This window comes from Rhinoraja longicauda, chromosome 10 (assembly GCF_053455715.1).
Source record: "Rhinoraja longicauda isolate Sanriku21f chromosome 10, sRhiLon1.1, whole genome shotgun sequence".
NCBI classification, from domain to species: domain Eukaryota; kingdom Metazoa; phylum Chordata; class Chondrichthyes; order Rajiformes; family Arhynchobatidae; genus Rhinoraja; species Rhinoraja longicauda.
The window spans coordinates 42,114,982-42,132,733 of NC_135962.1; the positions used below are offsets into that span (position 1 = coordinate 42,114,982).

At 37.9% G+C, this 17,752-nt stretch overlaps 1 protein-coding gene across 1 annotated transcript in view; it reads right to left on the reverse strand.

Moving 5' to 3' along the window:
• The window catches only part of LOC144597671 (uncharacterized), a 42,698-nt gene that overhangs the window by 15,971 nt on the left and 8,975 nt on the right, over positions 1-17,752 (reverse strand). Inside the window, exons 9-15 of the mRNA XM_078407195.1 lie at positions 16,307-16,412; positions 15,470-15,567; positions 13,239-13,390; positions 11,217-11,293; positions 5,495-5,611; positions 3,816-3,901; positions 3,143-3,207 (exon numbers count right to left, since the gene is read on the reverse strand). Of these exons, the coding sequence (XP_078263321.1) occupies positions 3,143-3,207; positions 3,816-3,901; positions 5,495-5,611; positions 11,217-11,293; positions 13,239-13,390; positions 15,470-15,567; positions 16,307-16,412 (701 nt within the window). The remainder of the gene's footprint in view (positions 1-3,142; positions 3,208-3,815; positions 3,902-5,494; positions 5,612-11,216; positions 11,294-13,238; positions 13,391-15,469; positions 15,568-16,306; positions 16,413-17,752) is intronic.

The window sequence follows — 17,752 nt, forward strand, 5'->3', positions numbered from 1 at the left end:
GGTTGGATCCTGACCATGCGTGCAGTCCATATGGAGTTTGTACGTTCTCCCCTGGACCGTGTAGGTTTTCCCTGAGTGCTCCGGTTTCCTTGCACACAGCAAAGATGTACAAATTTGTAGGTTAATTGGCTTTGGTAAATATTGTAAATTGTCCCTAGTGTGTAGGACAGTGCTAGTGTATGGGGATTGTTGGTCGGTGGGCCAAAGAGGCTGTTTCCGCGCTGTGTCTCTAAACTAAACTAAACTGAACCAAATGACATCACTGTAGTGGGCAGGATTACGATAAATGATGATACGGAGTACAGGAAGTGGATAGAGAATTTAGTAATATGCTGTCAATACAATAACCACATCCTCAATGTCAGCCAGACGAAAGAGCCTAAGTTATCGACTTCAGGAAGCATGGTGGAGTACATGCTCCAATCAGCATCAATGGTGCAAAAGTGAAAATGGTTGAAAGCTTCGAGTTCCTTGGCGTTAATATCACGAATGATCTGTTGTGGACCAACCAGATTGAGGCGACAGCTAAGAAGGCACAACGACATCTCTACTTCCTGAAAATTTGGCATGTCTCCAATTACTCTTACAAAGTTCTACAGATGCATACTATTGGGTACTGTGTATTCCTGCTGCTAATTATAATGAATTAAAAATTTGTACAAGCATTCCACTTCTGATATTGTAATGAAGGAAATATTGTTGATGAAGCAGACGAAGATGATAGAGCCTAGCATTTTGCCTTGAATCACTCTTCGAGTCTCTTCATGGTACTGAGACAATTGTTCTCCAACAGCTAAAATCACCTTCCATCGCATAATTCCAGCCAGTGAAAAGGTTTCATCTATTTTCCTATTAACCTTTGCTGGAGGTCTTTGATAACATTCTCAATCAAATGATGCCTTGATGGAGGGGTAGTTTAATCAGAAATTAAATTAAATCCATGGAAAAAGGCTTATAAGGTTGCCACAATAAAACGATAAGCCTGAGGATTGGGAGATTTTTATAGTTCAGTGAATGATAGCCAAGAAATTAATAAAGGGAAAATACATTGTGAGAGTAAGTTAATGAGGAATATGAAAACAGCCTATGAAATCTACCATGATTATGAAGGAGAAAAAAGATTAGCAAGTGAAAATGTGGGTAACTTATAGATAATGGCAGATGAATTTATGATTGGGAAATAATAAGTGGCAGAGGAAATAAACATACATGGGTTATGAATGTTCAAACTTGCGATCATGCCTACATATGAACAAGCTCCCATAATTAAATTCAGAATTTGCATATACGTTCATTTCTGTGAATGGCAGAAATAGTTTCCTCTCTCTCTCTCCACTTTGAGGAATTGGGCTTTCTTATAGGTCTTGTGTGCATTTGATGCCATTCATTACAATACTGGAGTACTATAGAGGTATGGTTACCATTTCGAGTGATTTTTGTGTATTATCGACTTACAGACATAATCTGTCAAAATGGAAATTGATTGTTACCCGAGGATGACCAGTATATTTCATCTTCACGAATAAAGACACAAAAAAATCTTTCAAGTAATGCTAGAAAATCAAGGGTCAAACACTAATGAATAGCTTTATCAGGTGGCAGGCTCATTACTTCTCTCGCAACTTTTGTGCTCGTATTAGTAAAGCCTGATGTCTGATAAAACCCAAGGAAATATTAGTCTACATCCTAGAGTTTTGAAAGAGAAGGCTCTCGAGATAGTGGTTGTTTTGCTATCATCTTCTGAAATACTTTAGTATCAGGAATGGTTTTTACCCCAAAAATCTGTGGATGAAAAGTCTGCAAGTACATTTGGAGTTGAGGTAAAGTTTGATCAGAGGGAAATTGAAGTATACATTGAACATGTTGGAAAATGTTCAGGTCAGAGAATAAATCAGCAATAATCATATTTAATTATTCAGCTGTTTTCAAAGCCATTATGACCTTCTCCTTTCTTATGTTTTGAACAAATACTTATTTATATAACTGCACTGTACATTCAGCATGAGAAATGAAATGTCATCTTCAAAATGCATTGCAATTTCTTGCCTCGGTTACATGAAGAAGTATCTCCCAATTCCTCAGTTTCAATCACCAGAAAGAACAAGGGCAGCAGGCACATGAGAACACTATTACCTACAGGATCCTTTCCGGGATACACATATATCATATCATAGCATATACATACAGCCGGAAACAGGCCTTTTCGGCCCTCCAAGTCCGTGCCGCCCAGTGATCCCCGTACATTAACACTATCCTACACCCACTAGGGACAATTTTTACATTTACCCAGCCAATTAACCTACATACCTGTACGGCTTTCCACATCCTCCTGACATGGAAATAAATCACACTCACTGTCATTCAGCCTAATCACAATAATTCCTCCTTGGCAATACTGGGATTACCGTCATCAGAATGTGGCTCACCATCACTTAATGGGCAATTTGGCTTGGCTAATAAATGCTATTCTGGCTAACACATCCAAATTCAGCAAATATTTCAAAAAGTAATCACTAACTGCATTAGTCTCCTCGAAAATTTAATAGAATTAAGTTAGCGAAAGGCATTAAATCATTTGGGCTTTATATTATATTTAAAATAATACTAGACCAAGTGGACCCATTGGGCATAACCACCCCCCTAGGGTACAGCAACCTCTCCTCCCCCACTCTCCCCTACACTCTCCCCCCACACCTCCCTCCCTCCCTCCCTCCCTCCCTCCCTCCCTCCCTCCCTCCCTCCCTCCCTCCCTCCCTCCCTCCCTCCCTCCCTCCCTCCCTCCCTCCCTCCCTCCCTCCCTCCCTCCCTCCCTCCCTCCCTCCCTCCCTCCCCATCTCCCTTTCCCCCTCGTCCCCCCTCCCCTCTCTCCCCTTCCCACCTCCCTCCCCCTTCCCCCTTCCCCCTCCCCCCTTGGGTTGCCTCTCCTGCATTGGTGCAGTACCCTCTCCTCCGACACACCGCCCTCCCTCCTCCCCACACCCTATGATGTTCTATGACTTCTTTACATGGTATTTCTAAAGGTTATTATCATCAATTCTATACACTAATATTTTTAATTAACTATTTATGTTCAAATTACTGATTATCAGATCAAGATCACCCAACAGTAAATTGTAATTTAATACTGATATATCAGATTTACCTGAAAGTGGCAGATTATTTTCTAACCAAGATCCATGGGCTTCTTGGTCCTGTGGAACAAATGGGCTAGTGTAACAAAAGAAGGGTAGAAAGTTAAAAGTTTTTCAAATTGTAAATTTTCAGTTTTTCAGTACCACGGTAGGGTTGCTGCCTTACATGAAACCCATGTTCGATTCTGACTAAGGGTGGGGTCTGTATGGAGTTTGCACCTTCTCCCTGTGACCCTGTGGATTTTCCCCGGGTGCCTCCCACACCCCAAAGACAGACAGGTTTGTACGTTAATTGGCTTCAGTAAAAAATATTTATTGTCTCTAGTATGTAGGATAGTTCTAGTGTATGGGGATCGCTGGTTGGCGCAAGGCCGAGAGGCCTGTTTCCACTCTGTGTCTCTCTAAATAAACTAATTTTCTGCTTTGCTTATATTTTCAGACCGAAAGATGATATTAACTGATTACACGGGAGAATATGCAAATGAAGTGAGGTTATCTCTATGTATCATTTTCAACAGGGATGCTGGAGTAAAAGTTCATATTTTGTTTAAATGTCTTACCTACAACTGATTTATATTTTCTTGGTTAATCTGTCCACATGCGGGTGTAACAAGTTAAAAGTTTCCGAAGATTCAAAAAGGACAGGCATGATATAGTATAAGTAAAATCTTAAAGATTTATTACCAATATTGAGCTTGTCCTTGATTCTTTGTTGCTAATGCCATCTGAAACTTGTTCTGTTGATGGCTTCCACTTAACTCTGGAGTCTTCTATAAAATAATAACTTTTTTTAAACTCTTTTTTTAAAAACATTTTTTTAATTCAGTATTTACTAATTTTACAAGCAATCTATAGTAAAACACTATGGACACTGAAGTTTATAAATTATCAGATGTTATTTCTATTAATGCCTTATCACATACTTAATTATCTTTTTCTGTAAATGCTGCACAGTCGGGTAATGAATTTAAAAGCAACATGGGAAACAAGGTCCTGGTAAGTTTAAAGGGAGTGTGTGAAGCAGAACCAGGTAAGGATCAAAAGAGGGTGAGTTTAATGAGAGCATGGGAACTGGGGCCTCAGCAAGTGGATGATAGAGTAGGAACTGGGGCCCTGGAGAGTAGAAGGACAGCATGGCAATTAGGCCCTAGGTGAATGGAAAGGAAGCCAGACACCCACGGTCTGGGTGAATGGAAGGGTAATGTAGGAACCAAATTTCTGCTGAATGGAAGGGGTGCAGGGGGATTGAAACCCTGGTCAGTGGTCCAACACTGTGGCAAAAATCACATGGGAAATTATAGATGAATAATAATACTATTTTTTAAAGCATTAGTTTTGGCACTTGCTGTATAATTCCACAATTTAAGTAAAACACAATGTAACTCTGAACATTATGCCATCTATCTAGGTTGCTGATGTATTCAGTCATCACTGTCGCTGGATTTGGTGACAAGAGGCACAACTATAGATCTGGCCACTGATCTCTGAAAAAAACATTACTAGCAATTGGGTTATGCCTCAGTTAAACAAGGTCCATTCTGGTCAGCAACTGTTGTGTCTTCAAGCTAACTGAGCAGGCACTCACGTTAAAAAATTCTCATGCATAGCAAACCAGGATGGAAATCGCATAACTAGTTCAAGTAACGATTAGAAATGTACATATGATTAAGGTATAGTTGAAATGTTGTTAAAATCTTTTTAAAGTACACTTTATTATTTTAAAATACATTTTATAGATAGGCACTAAATTTAAAATGTGTTTGGTGGGGAATGGGTAGGAGGCTTAGGCTGTTTGATAAGTAGCATTATGAATTAATAAAATAAAAGCAGAAGTTTCTGAAAATGATCAGCTAGTTAGGGAGAATTCATGGACAAAGAAACAGAGCAAACATTTTATTAGTAATCAATCATAAGATGAAAAGAAAGCTGTAAAGAGCTGTGATAGGATGGAAGTCTGGAGGGAAAAATAGTGAGTGTGCAAGGTGAAAGATGTAATGTAACAAGTAGAGAAGAAAACGACAGCCTGAAGCTAGGCGAGCAGAACAAATAAATAAAATATGTAGAAAATATACTTACAAGAAATGTGTCTTATCTAAAATTGTAAAGAAGGCTACAAAGGGTAGGCCTAGGAAAAGCAGAGTCTCCAGCAACTGCTTGAGATTGCTGCATTAAGAATATTGAAGCTGCCAAGAGTTGAATGTGCCAAATTGTTACAATCACAGAATGTGCAGAAATTCAATTTGTGTGCATTGTTTTTCTAACATGCCTTCTTTAAACATCCATCACTTATTTCATGAATTGGGAAAACAACAGTACAATTTTTAAAAATTGACGTAGCATGAGGAAAAGAAAAAAATTCTTACCATGGAATTCTGAGTATCTTGTGGAACTGCAGCAGAAACATTTACCAGAGATTTTTCATGGTTTGGTAGAGAAGTGCAGAATTCCATTATTGGGGCTTGAATATTATCTCCAGAGACCTAAAACAATAAAAAAAATAATAATAATAATAATAATAATCCTTTATTCGTCCCACAACGGGGAAATTTGCAGGGTTACAGCAGCATAGTGGATAGCAAAAATAAATAAGCATTCATTAAAAAATAAAATAACGGTAATTATCTTTATTTACTGGTTTGCTGGGAGCAGTGTTGATTGTGCAGTCTGACGGCAGCAGGAAGGAAGGACCTACGATATCTCTCCTTCACACACTTGGGGTAAAGAAGTCTGTCACTGAAGGAGCTGCTCAGTGCAGTGACAGTGTCCTGTATGGGGTGGGAGTCGTTGTCCAGCAGTGATGATAGCTTTGCCATCGTCCTCCTCTCTCTCACCGCCTGCACTGTGTCGAGGGGGCATCCCAGGACAGAGCTGGCCTTCCTGATCAGTTTATCAAGTCTCTTCCTGTCAGCAGTTGAGATGCTGCTGCTCCAGCAGACCACTCCATAGAAAATGGCTGATGCTAATGATAAGTTCATGATATAGAGAATATTACCATCCAGTGGAGTTCTACAGGGATTTGTGCCGGGACCTCTGCTGTATCTGACACATATAAATGCTTGGGCACAAAATGTAGAGGGGTTGGTTAGTAGATTTGCAGATGTCACCAAGATTACTGGGTCGAGGACTGTGAAGACGATTGTCAAAGTGTACTACTGGATATATATCAGTTACAGAAATGGACATAGAAATGACAGATAGAGTTTAATCCAAGCAAATGTGAGGTGTTGCACTTTGGGAGGCCAAATGTAAGGGGAGATTATACAATTAATGATATGACATTTAACAACACTCATGTACAGAAGGATCTTGGAGTGTAATGAACCTGATCTGATAAGGGGACTCGAGGTAAAAGAGCCATTAGGATGCAGTGATCACAATATGATAAGTTTTACTCTACAAATTGAGAGGGAGAAGGGAAAATCGGAAGTGTCAGTATTACAGTATAGCAAAGGGGATTACAGAGGCATGAGGCAGGAGCTGGCCAGAATTGACTGGAAGGAGGCCCTAGCAGTGAAGACGGTGGAACAGCAATGGCAGGTATTCCTGGGAATAATGCAGAAGTTACAGGATCAATTTATCGCAAAGAGGAGGAAAGATTCCAAGGTGAGTAAGAGGCACCCGTGGCTGACAAGGGAAGTCAAGGACAGCATAAAAATAAAAGGGAAGTACAACAAAGCAAAGCAGAGTGGGAAGCCAGAGGATTGGGACTCTTTTAAAGAGCAACAGAAGATGACTAAGAAGGCAATACGGGGAGAAAAGATGAGGTACGAGGGTAAACTAGCCAATAATATAAAGGAGGATAGTAAAAGCTTTTTTAGGTATGTAAAGAGGAAAAAAATAGTCAAGGCAAATGTGGGTCTCTTGAAGACAGAAGCGGGGGAATTTATTATGGGGAACAAGGAAATGGCAGACGAGTTGAACCGGTACTTTGGATCTGTCTTCACTAAGGAAGATACAAGCAATCTCCCAGACGTTCTAGTGGCCAGAGATCCTAGGGTGACGGAGGAACTGAAGGAAATCCACATTAGGCAGGAAATGGTGTTGGGTAGACTGATGGGGCTGAAGGCTGATAAATCCCCAGGGCCTGATGGTCTGCATCCCAGAGTACTTAAGGAGGTGGCGCTAGAAATTGTGGACGCATTGGTGATCATTTTCCAATGTTCTATAGATTCAGGATCAGTTCCTGTGGATTGGAGGGTAGCTAATGTTGTCCCACTTTTTAAGAAAACGGGAAATTATAGACCAGTTAGTCTGACATCAGTGGTGGGGAAGATGCTGGAGTCAATTATAAAAGATAAAATTGCGGAGCATTTGGATAGTAGTAACAGGGTTGTTCCGAGTCAGCATGGATTTACGAAGGGGAAATCATGCTTGACTAATCTTCTGGAATTCTTTGAGGATGTAAAAAGGAAAATTGACAGGGGGGAGCCGGTGGATGTGGTGTACCTTGACTTTCAGAAAGCCTTTGACAAGGTTCCACATAGGAGATTAGTGGGCAAAATTAGAGCACATGGTATTGGAGGTAGGGTACTGACATGGATAGAAAATTGGTTGACAGACAGAAAGCAGAGTAGGGATAAATGGGTCCCTTTCAGAATGGCAGGCAGTAACTAGTGGGGTACTGCAAGGCTCGGTGCTGGGACCGCAGCTATTTACAATATACATTAATGACTTGGATGAAGGGATTAAAAGTACCATTAGCAAATTTGCAGATGATACAAAGCTGGGTGGTAGTGTGAACAGTGAGGAAGATGCTATGAGGTTGCAGGGTGACTTGGACAGGTTGTGTGAGTGGGCGGATGCATGGCAGATGCAGTTTAATGTGGATAAGTGTGAGGTTATCCACTTGGGTGGTAAGAATAGGAAGGCAGAGTAATGAGAGGTCAGAATCTTTTCTCCCAGGATGGAAAAATCAAATACTAGCGGGAATAACTTTAAGATGCAAGGAGCACAGTTTAAGATGAGTGCTGCATGTTTTTTTATACAGAGGGTGGGGAGAGTGCCTGGAACACAATTCTGGGGGTGGTGGTGGAGGCAGATACGATAATGGCATTTAAGAAACTATGGATATGCAGGGAATGGAGGTATATGGATTATGTGCAGGAAAATAAGAATTGGTCTTGTCATTATGTTCAGCACAGACAGAGAAACATAGAAGAAACATAGAAAAATAGGTGCAGGAGTAGGCCATTCGGCTCTTCGAACCAGCACCGCCATTCAATATGATCATGGTTGATCATCTAAAATCAGTATCCCGTTCCTGCTTTTTCCTCATATCCCTTGATTCCTTTAGCCCTAAGAGCTAAATCTATTCTCTCTTGAAAACGTCCAGTGAATTGGCCTCCACTGCCTTCTGTGGCTGAGAATTCCACAGATTCACAACTTTCTAAGTGAAGATTTTTTTCCTCATCTCAGTCCTAAATGGCCTACCCCTTATTCTTAAACTGTGGCCCCTGGTTCTAGACTCCCCCAACATCGGGAACATTTTTCCTGCATCTAGCCTGTCCAATCCTTTAAGTATTTTATATGTTAGACGTTGTGGGCCAAATGGTCTGATGCTGTACTGCTGTACTGTACTATGTTCTAGTTCTTTTGTTCTCTGCCTCTGAACCAATATTGGATCCAACTTTCCACTCTCCCTTGGATCACTTCAATGGCTGGCTATCCATGATTAATCTGTGCTTTCTAGCTGAAGGTTCATGCTGTCTCCAAGAATTATTCCAATATCTTGCCCAAGACGGAGGTAAGACTAACTGACCTATTATTATAGTTTATCCTTTTTTCTCTCTTTAAATATTAGGATATAATGTTGGCATTTCTACAGTCCTCTACCACCACACCTGAAGCCAGGAAGGATTGAAAAATAATGGTGATGAGTTCTGCAGGTTCCTTTCGTGCTTTTTGATTTATCTATTTTCAAATTTTCTAAACCACTTAATACTTCGTCTAATGTATATACCATCCAAAAAAAAATTTTTTCTCCTTAATTCACAATTGTCTATCTCTTTTGTGAATAGTACCACAAAATATTCATGAACATCTTCTACCTCCAGGCATATGTCTCTAGTTTATTCAACATTTTCTTCTGTTATCCTCTCGCTCTTCATTCTTATTACTCTCTAAAAATATATTTTAATATCCTCTCTTTGTTTAAAAAAAAAATCCTGTTAATTCCATTTTTGATTGGGGTGATTAGGAACATGCTTACCCCTCTTGAATACCGCCTATTGCTGATTTAGCTTTAATAGCTTTTGAAGTACACCTTTACTAAAACAACCCTGCCCTAATAAAATGGTTAATTTCCCCCTTTAGAAATTGAAATAAATTAAATCTTATCTGTGTACTTTCCATAATTGCAAAATGTAACTTAAGTATGATTACAGAACTATATTCCTGACACCTAGAGTCCATCATTGTCTAAAATAAAATTTTAGAGTCCATCATTGTCTAAAATAAAATCCAGGATTGCAACCTTCCCATACCACCAGCTCCACCCCCTGATCATCCTTCCCCAACCTCCTCCTTGCCCAAACCCATGCTTTATTTTATAAGCCTGACTACATACTGGCTAAAAGGATCTCCACATCATTCTGATACTTCATTTCATAGTTCAAGGCAAATGCTCAGGATCTGACCTTTTATGTAATTTAGCAGGTTGGATGTCAAAAGGTAGCCTACAAATTGCTTTACTATCTTTCAAAGGCATTAAAACATTATTGTGCATCACTCAATCACTGTAGAAGTAACAAAAAGATTAAGTGGGCTTTACAGAAGTCATTTCATATTTCCTGTACAATGCTGTACTGCACAGCTTCAATGCAATTTATTCTTCTGATGTACTTATTATAAGTTCTCACAGCTGTCAGCATTTAAGGAAGGTACCCAGCTATCAAAAAGCAGGCACACAATTCTAATGAGTATGTAGGAGTCAAATGCAAATTTGGGAGACAATTTTGCAGAATGGACCACTGGAAAATGTTGCAGGAGAAGTAATAAGGGGGAATAAAGAAATGGCAGTTGAATTGAATACATTTTTTGCATCAATCTTCACAGCAACCTGCCTGAAATTCAAGAGAATCAGGGGCAGAAGTTAGTGGAGTTACTATTATTAAGGAGAATGTGCTTGGGAATCTGAAAGGTCTGAAGGTAGATATGTCACCTGGGCCAGATGGACTACACCCCAGAGTCTGAAAAAAGTAGCTTTAGAGATTGTGTAGGCATTAGTGGTGATCTTTCAAGAACCACTAGAGTCAGGAGTGGTCTCAGGGGACTGGAAATTGCAAATGTTACTCCGTGGTTCAAGAAGGGAGCAAAGAAGAAGAGGGGAATATCGGCCACTTAGCTTGACTTCAGTGATTGGTCAGATCTTAGAGTCCATTATTTAGGACGAGGTTTCCATGATAAAATAGGTCCAAGTCAGCATGGTTTAATGAAAGGGAGATCTTGCCTGACAAATCTGCTGGAATTCTTTGTAGAAGTAAATAGCAGATAGATAAAGAATCAGTGGATGCTGTTTACCTGAATTTTCAGAAGGCCCTTGATAAGGTGCCGCACATGAGGCTGCTAAAGAAGATGACTGCCATTGGTCTTCGAGGAAAGATACTAGCATGGATAGATGGTTGGGTGAATGGCAAAAGGCAAAGCATGTGAATAAAAGGAGCTTTATTCCCAAGGTAGGTGAATCAAGAACCAGAGGATATAGTTTTAGCTGAAAGGGGAAAGGTTTGATTGTCACCTGAGGAACAACTTTTTCACACATAGGGTGGTGGGTATATGGAACGAGTTGACAGAGGACATAGTTGAGGCAGATACATTAACAATATTTAAAATGCATTTGGGCAGGTGCATGGATAGGAAAGGTTTAGAGGGATATGGACAAACATGGGTAAATGGAACAAGCTCCGATGGGGCATCTTGATTGTATCTTGTATCTTGTGGTCATCACTTCCGAAGAGTCCACCAGGCACTATACTGGCATGAATAAGTTGAACCGAAGGGCCATTTTCCATGCTGTATGACTCTAATATCGACTAATTGACTCTGATTTCTAATATTGACATTCGGACAAATATCTTTCATATTTACCTCACTTTTTTTTTGCAATGAATTAAGTTGTGAAACCAGAACATTACTTGTTTGCAGATTCTTATGTGTTCCATTTTCTAAGGCATAAATTATGATTTTAAGGACAAATTAGTTAATCGTGTTATTCGTATGAATATTGTCATCTTATATCTTCCAGAATACATCACTTCATTCAATTGTAAATTGGAAGCTTTGAATATTCCAGAAACCACAATATATATCACAACAAGTGGACGCCAGAGCAAAATACTTCATCAAATTATAGTATGCACATAAATGCATTGGTGGTAAAGTTGAAATTAGGTTAACCATAACAGAGTAGGGTTGACAGTATACTCATGAAGTGATATTCTTTACATATTTTTTTTAAGGAACTAATAATATAACAAGACATTCAAAGCACATAAAAATCTAACTGCAGGAAACAAGAAATATTCTTTGACTATGTTAAGTAAATTCAAGTAGAGCTAATTATGTAAGATAAAAAGTGCATTGTGAAAGATATAAAAAAGCAAGCAAATTTTAAAAATAAATGATGTTAGTCCAATCCTTTTAAAACAAGAGGTCTAATTCAAATTAAATAATTTAGTTTTATTGCGTGGAGAAAACATTTCTGTGTCTAGATGAAAAATGGTGGTATGGTTGTTAAGTAACTGGAAAGGCTAAAAGGAGACCAAACGGAATACATTCTGATATTTCATAATTGTTTTAAATTAATATTAAAACTTGAAAGCTAGACCCATAGAAATTTGGTGGACTCTTAACTGACCTCAAAAAAAAAAGCTCAGCAAGTTTCAAATCTGCTCTATTAAAACAGAGTGGAGAAATCGAGATCAGCCTATGCACCAGACTTGTACATGCAAAGTTGCTTGCAACCCATTGTTCCTGAATAGACATCCTCAAGTATATGTGTAGCATCAAATTTGGGATAGCTGCCTCATAGACGAACAAAGAGGCTGCCACAAATTCACATTCAAAGAATTATACCTTAAATACAACATGGCAGTATCCTTCAATAAATTCTATTAGTACAAAAGTAGTAGACTGGGAATCCTCATTGTTCATTCCATGGCACGTGAAGTTGTGTGGCATTAGATCAAATAAATCTTTTGCTAATCATCCATTCTTCTGCTGATGAATTAATGCTGCTCCATGCTGAACCACTCTTGGAAGAAGAATTGACAAAAGCACAAGCGCAGAATGTGCTTCGGATAGGGGACCTCAATGTCAATCACCAAGACTGATTTGATAGCATCGTAAATAAGAAAACTGCATTATTTTGAAGGATAATGCTGCCAGATTGTGTTTGTAGTGGGTAGTGAATGAACCAACATAATGATTTTTCACATTATCCTGCATTTCTTACCACAGATGCTGCTTGACCATCTGGCTATTTACAGAGATTTTTGATTTTTTGAGTGATAAACTGACTTGAGCTTATCCTTTCTAAACTACCGATTACAAATGCACCATAGAGCACAGCCTGAATCTATGACCTTTTGAATTAGTCAAGAATATTTCCCACATTTAAACAGTATTAGAATATCTCATGGCATAGCTGGAGGATGCTGGAAATGGAAGAAAATTCCATAAACAGCACTTTGTATATGTTTGTGCAGTTACCAAAAAAATTGATCTATCTTCTGTTAAAAAAATTATGTGGAGCTAGCTGAAATACTTTTTAATGTCCAGGTCCAGTTAATCCTGATCTCTAATTCCACTTCATTTGAAACCCACTTCTTTTCTCAATTCCCTTTTCTTGATATTCAATGCTGAACAAAAACATAAATGGTCACTAGACTTCTATTAAAATGTGGTATTTCTTCAATTATAGAGAAGCTGAAACAATCATCTTAGAATCTATCATCAGAAAAATTATTGTCTTCTGCATCTGGGTAGGTATTGCTAAGATTTATTACTATGATTTTTCTCTGATCTTTTAAAAAGTAAGTTCTAAAGTTGTAAGAAAAACTTAAGAATCGATACATATTTATATATTTTTACTTAAAATGAAGGACATACCTGATTCTGCCAGTGACTGTTGCCGTGCAAGTTTGAATGGCTTCAAAGGTAATGTTGATTTCTGATTGACTATGACATGTTTCTGAGATTGTGCATTTTCAGGACTTACCACAGTGTCCAAAGTAATCGAATATTCATGTTGCTGGTAAATCCTACAAATAAATTTCAGATTCAATTAAACTAGGTTTACTTTTTCTAGAATCGTTTACAATCATAATTACACATGCTGAGGTTATCTCAACATTTGGAAGACCATCTGCTGAATAGCTGAACACCTTCATTCATTCCACAAGCATGAACTAATGATTCTGTTGCTTATCACTTTAACTGTATCCTATTCCAATGCTGATATCTTTGCTCTACAGTATTCTAGTCTAACTCAATGTAAACTCAAAAGCATTTTCCCACCACACATTTTCACCCTTCTGAATGCAATAATTTGAACAGTTTCAGATAATAATTTTCCTGCTCCTGTATAAAACTCCCTTAAACCTATCTTCTGTTCTAATTGAAGGTAGAAACAAAATGCTGGAGTAACTCAGCTGGACAGGCAGCATCTCTGGAGAGAAGGAATGGGTGATGTTTCGGGTCGAGACCCCTCTTCAGACTGTTCCAATTGATCATTATTACTTATATTTGCCTTCCATCGTGAAAGCTTTTGTCATTTAAATTCTTTGACATTCTGTTTTTTCTTGCTCCTTGCCCATCCCTACAAAGCCCCGCCCCAAATTCTCCCATCCCTTTCTCTAATCACTATTCTTTATTTCTGATGAATGGTTATAGACTTGACATTTTAATACTTTTCTGATTCTGCCTGAATATTTGCACATTTTCTGTTTTTATTTCCAGTTTCCAGAATCCACAGAATTTGCTTTTGAGTACCATGTTGAATTACTAAAGGATAATTTAGTGAAACGTATCAAATATTCTTCTTTATAAAATTCCAACATACAATATTCTCCCTGTGCAAGCATTTTAACACCTACCCTGTCATATACCTTTAGGATCTTATATTTCAGTAAAATCATCTCTCATTCTAAATTCTAAAATATATATATTTCTAATATCTTTAGCTACTTATGATATGATAACCATTTCAATCTGGTAATTAACTTTGTGAATATTTTAGCGAATGCCATTATATCCTTTCTCGAACATGAGGACAAAAATTGTGAACAGCATTAAGGTGATATCTCACAGGCATCCTGCATGAATGTAACAGTACTTTACTATTTCTAAACCAAAACCCCCTTGCCATAAAGGCCAATATGCCATTTGTCTTCCTGGACACTTTTTGGGATTTATGGGATTCTTTTTAGGATTCATGCACAAGAATATCTAAATCATTCTGTACATCTCTCATCTTCAATTTTCTCCATTAAGATAATAATCTACCTTTAGAATCCCCTTACCAAATAAAAGGAACATTAATCTCCATTTACCTAGTTTGACCCAGCCATTTAACTTATTTGTGTTCTGTGCAAAGTCCAAAAATCCTTACCAAAATATTCTTTCCCACCTATTTCTGTATAATCAACTGACCAGGATACCCTATGGATATCATTTAGTTACCTTTGGTCTTCATTAACAAGACCAGTTACTTTGTTTTAATAATACAAGTGGGCAAGAAAAAGAATAGCGCTGGATATATATAAGCTTGTTCATGTGGAATGTGAATGCATGTGGACAATTAAATGGATGATGTTTGCAGCCTCATGAAATGGCTAAAATCATCTAGGCACATTAGCTAAATGTGCTGGGATGAATGGGATATGGCTTCGGAAGTCAAAAGCATACCAAAGTCAACAGTAATTGAGTGAGTAGTAATGGACTTGCAAACATACCATTATAGTCAAGCACCCAACATCAGTAATCAAGTTATTCAAAGTTAGGAGATCAGTAAAGTTACATGAAGGAAGGACTAACAATGTGACACATACAAAGTAAGTTAAAACAAGGAAGACCAAACTGCATTGATCTAAATTGAGATATCAAAGTTGTTTTATCTGCTAATTCATTTCCCTGGAAGTTCCTGTAAATTCTCTACAGGAAATTCTTACATCCAAACCAATCTCATCAAATATTCTTGTAGAGGGTAGCCTTGATCACACATTATGATGATTCAAATAAATGGCCAATTCATCAAAAGAATATAATACTCCTTGTATGATACAATGTAGAATTCGTTTGATTTATTTGCTACCGCCATTTACCAAATGTTGACGCCATACCTTTGAACTTGTTCCTTTGAAGTGACAATATTTGGCAAATTGATATGAGACATATCTGATTGTCGTTCGTTGATTTCTTCACTCTCAGAATTATCAATCTGATGGAGGTTAAATGAAAAGACTTCAAATACAGAGATTGCAGAAGCTAAGCTAGTATTTTAACTATCCTCTTTATTAGTATTTTATTGGGATATTTTCTATATTATGTTAAATACATTAAGGAAAGTGACAATTGTTTTTTGGTTCGAAGATTAAAATTTCAGATTCCATACAGCCATATTACACTTTATATATCAAGGTATGGTATCGCTTATTACAGTAACTGCAATAAGGAACACTAATAATTTCCCCTTTAGACAATAGACAATAGACAATAGGTGCAGGAGTAGGCCATTCAGCCCTTCGAGCCAGCACCGCCATTCAATGCGATCATGGCTGATCACTCTCAATCAGTACCCCGTTCCTGCCTTCTCCCCATACCCCCTCACTCCGCTATCCTTAAGAGCTCTATCCAGCTCTCTCTTGAAAGCATCCAACGAACTGGCCTCCACTGCCTTCTGAGGCAGAGAATTCCACACCTTCACCACCCTCTGACTGAAAAAGTTCTTCCTCATCTCCGTTCTAAATGGCCTACCCCTTATTCTTAAACTGTGGCCCCTTGTTCTGGACTCCCCCAACATTGGGAACATGTTATCTGCCTCTAATGTGTCCAATCCCCTAATTGTCTTATATGTTTCAATAAGATCCCCCCTAATAATTCCTACTGATGTTTGCACAATGCAATAACATATCAATTACTTTCAAGTTGCAATCTAAATTAAGAAAGACATAGGTTACCTGTGTAGCCTTCTCCGGTTGTTCATATGGATCTTCTGATGGCTTCTCTTTTCTGAGTGTATCAATTTGCCCCAACATGTTATTTGTGTCTATTTTTAACCTGGCACTGTTGGTGTCAGGTGAGTAATGCAAAATAAACTTTTGTGGAATTATTCTTATGATTGGAACATAATATCAGATGATATCAGCAAAATGTGTTCATGTAATGAGTGGATCGACTTATTATAAAATTATTGGGTATAAATTTTGTATCAAATTGAAAACATTTTGAAATCCATTAGTTTAAGGTTGATGCTCCATTGAGATTTTCCTACAGATACTGAAAGTGTTTTAGTGGTTACTCAATAAGAAACATATAGCTTCTACGGTGTTTAATTTTAATATCTGGAACAGAAATTACCGCAAATTGAGCATTCTTTACTGCTCTCTCTTGTGATACAAGGTTTATAGAGTACAAATAGCACAGATGTAATGAAGATTAATGTAAATTTATGAACATAAAGCCCTAATTTCCAACAATGATTTTCATAAAAGAAAATCAAATCCCAAAATGTAACAGATATGAACCATATTTTAATAGAGTTGGGGTTGGATGAACCTTTCTTCCTCATCTTTCAGAATCTTGCATTGATTACTCAAATGCAACAAATCACTTTGACTCTATGGAGCATCAATTTGAGTACAGAGTTTAAATTAATTATTTTTATAAACTGAGGTATTGAATACAGGGTTTGGAACACTTGAAATTCATTATAATCAAGCAATTGTGGAAGAGCATCACTGCAAGGAATAAATGAAAATATGCACCATTTTTTCTTGTCTTTCTACAACTGGGTGATATGGCATAACTGCTAGGCAGAGGGAAGAATATTCCGGAATATTTGATTTTACAATTGTGGCTCTGAAGGCCTTAAATTCTGCTGTGGAGGGCATTTGTCTCAAAATGTTAATGAATCAGAAGCTTAGCTATGTCTGTACAACACAATGTGATGTAAAAAGGTTGCGGGTTCCCAATAACATTGAAGCTGTTACTTGCCCTGCCAACTTTTAATTCAATTCTGTCATGCTTTATGTAGCCTAGAATCTACATTTTTTAGTGATAGCAAATTGCAAAATCTAAAAATGACCACAAAATCTCTCAACTGCACCTATGACAGAGTACTGTAACAGAATCAATGAGCTTCTTCCTTTATTGAAAAATGCAAAGCTATGTCCTATTCTGAAGATGGTCTCAAATGTCAGCGTGTTCAATTGCATGGAATGTCATAGCACAAAGAAAGTTTAATTTGATTCTGTTGGATATATGCTTAAAAACACAAGGTGATCTTATTTTTCTGATGCACAGATACTAAACTTTACACAAGGGACCTATGGTAAATAGAATGAGAAATTTTAGGTATCTCATATATAATCATTTAGCCAGAACTTAATTGCAGCAGTAAACCC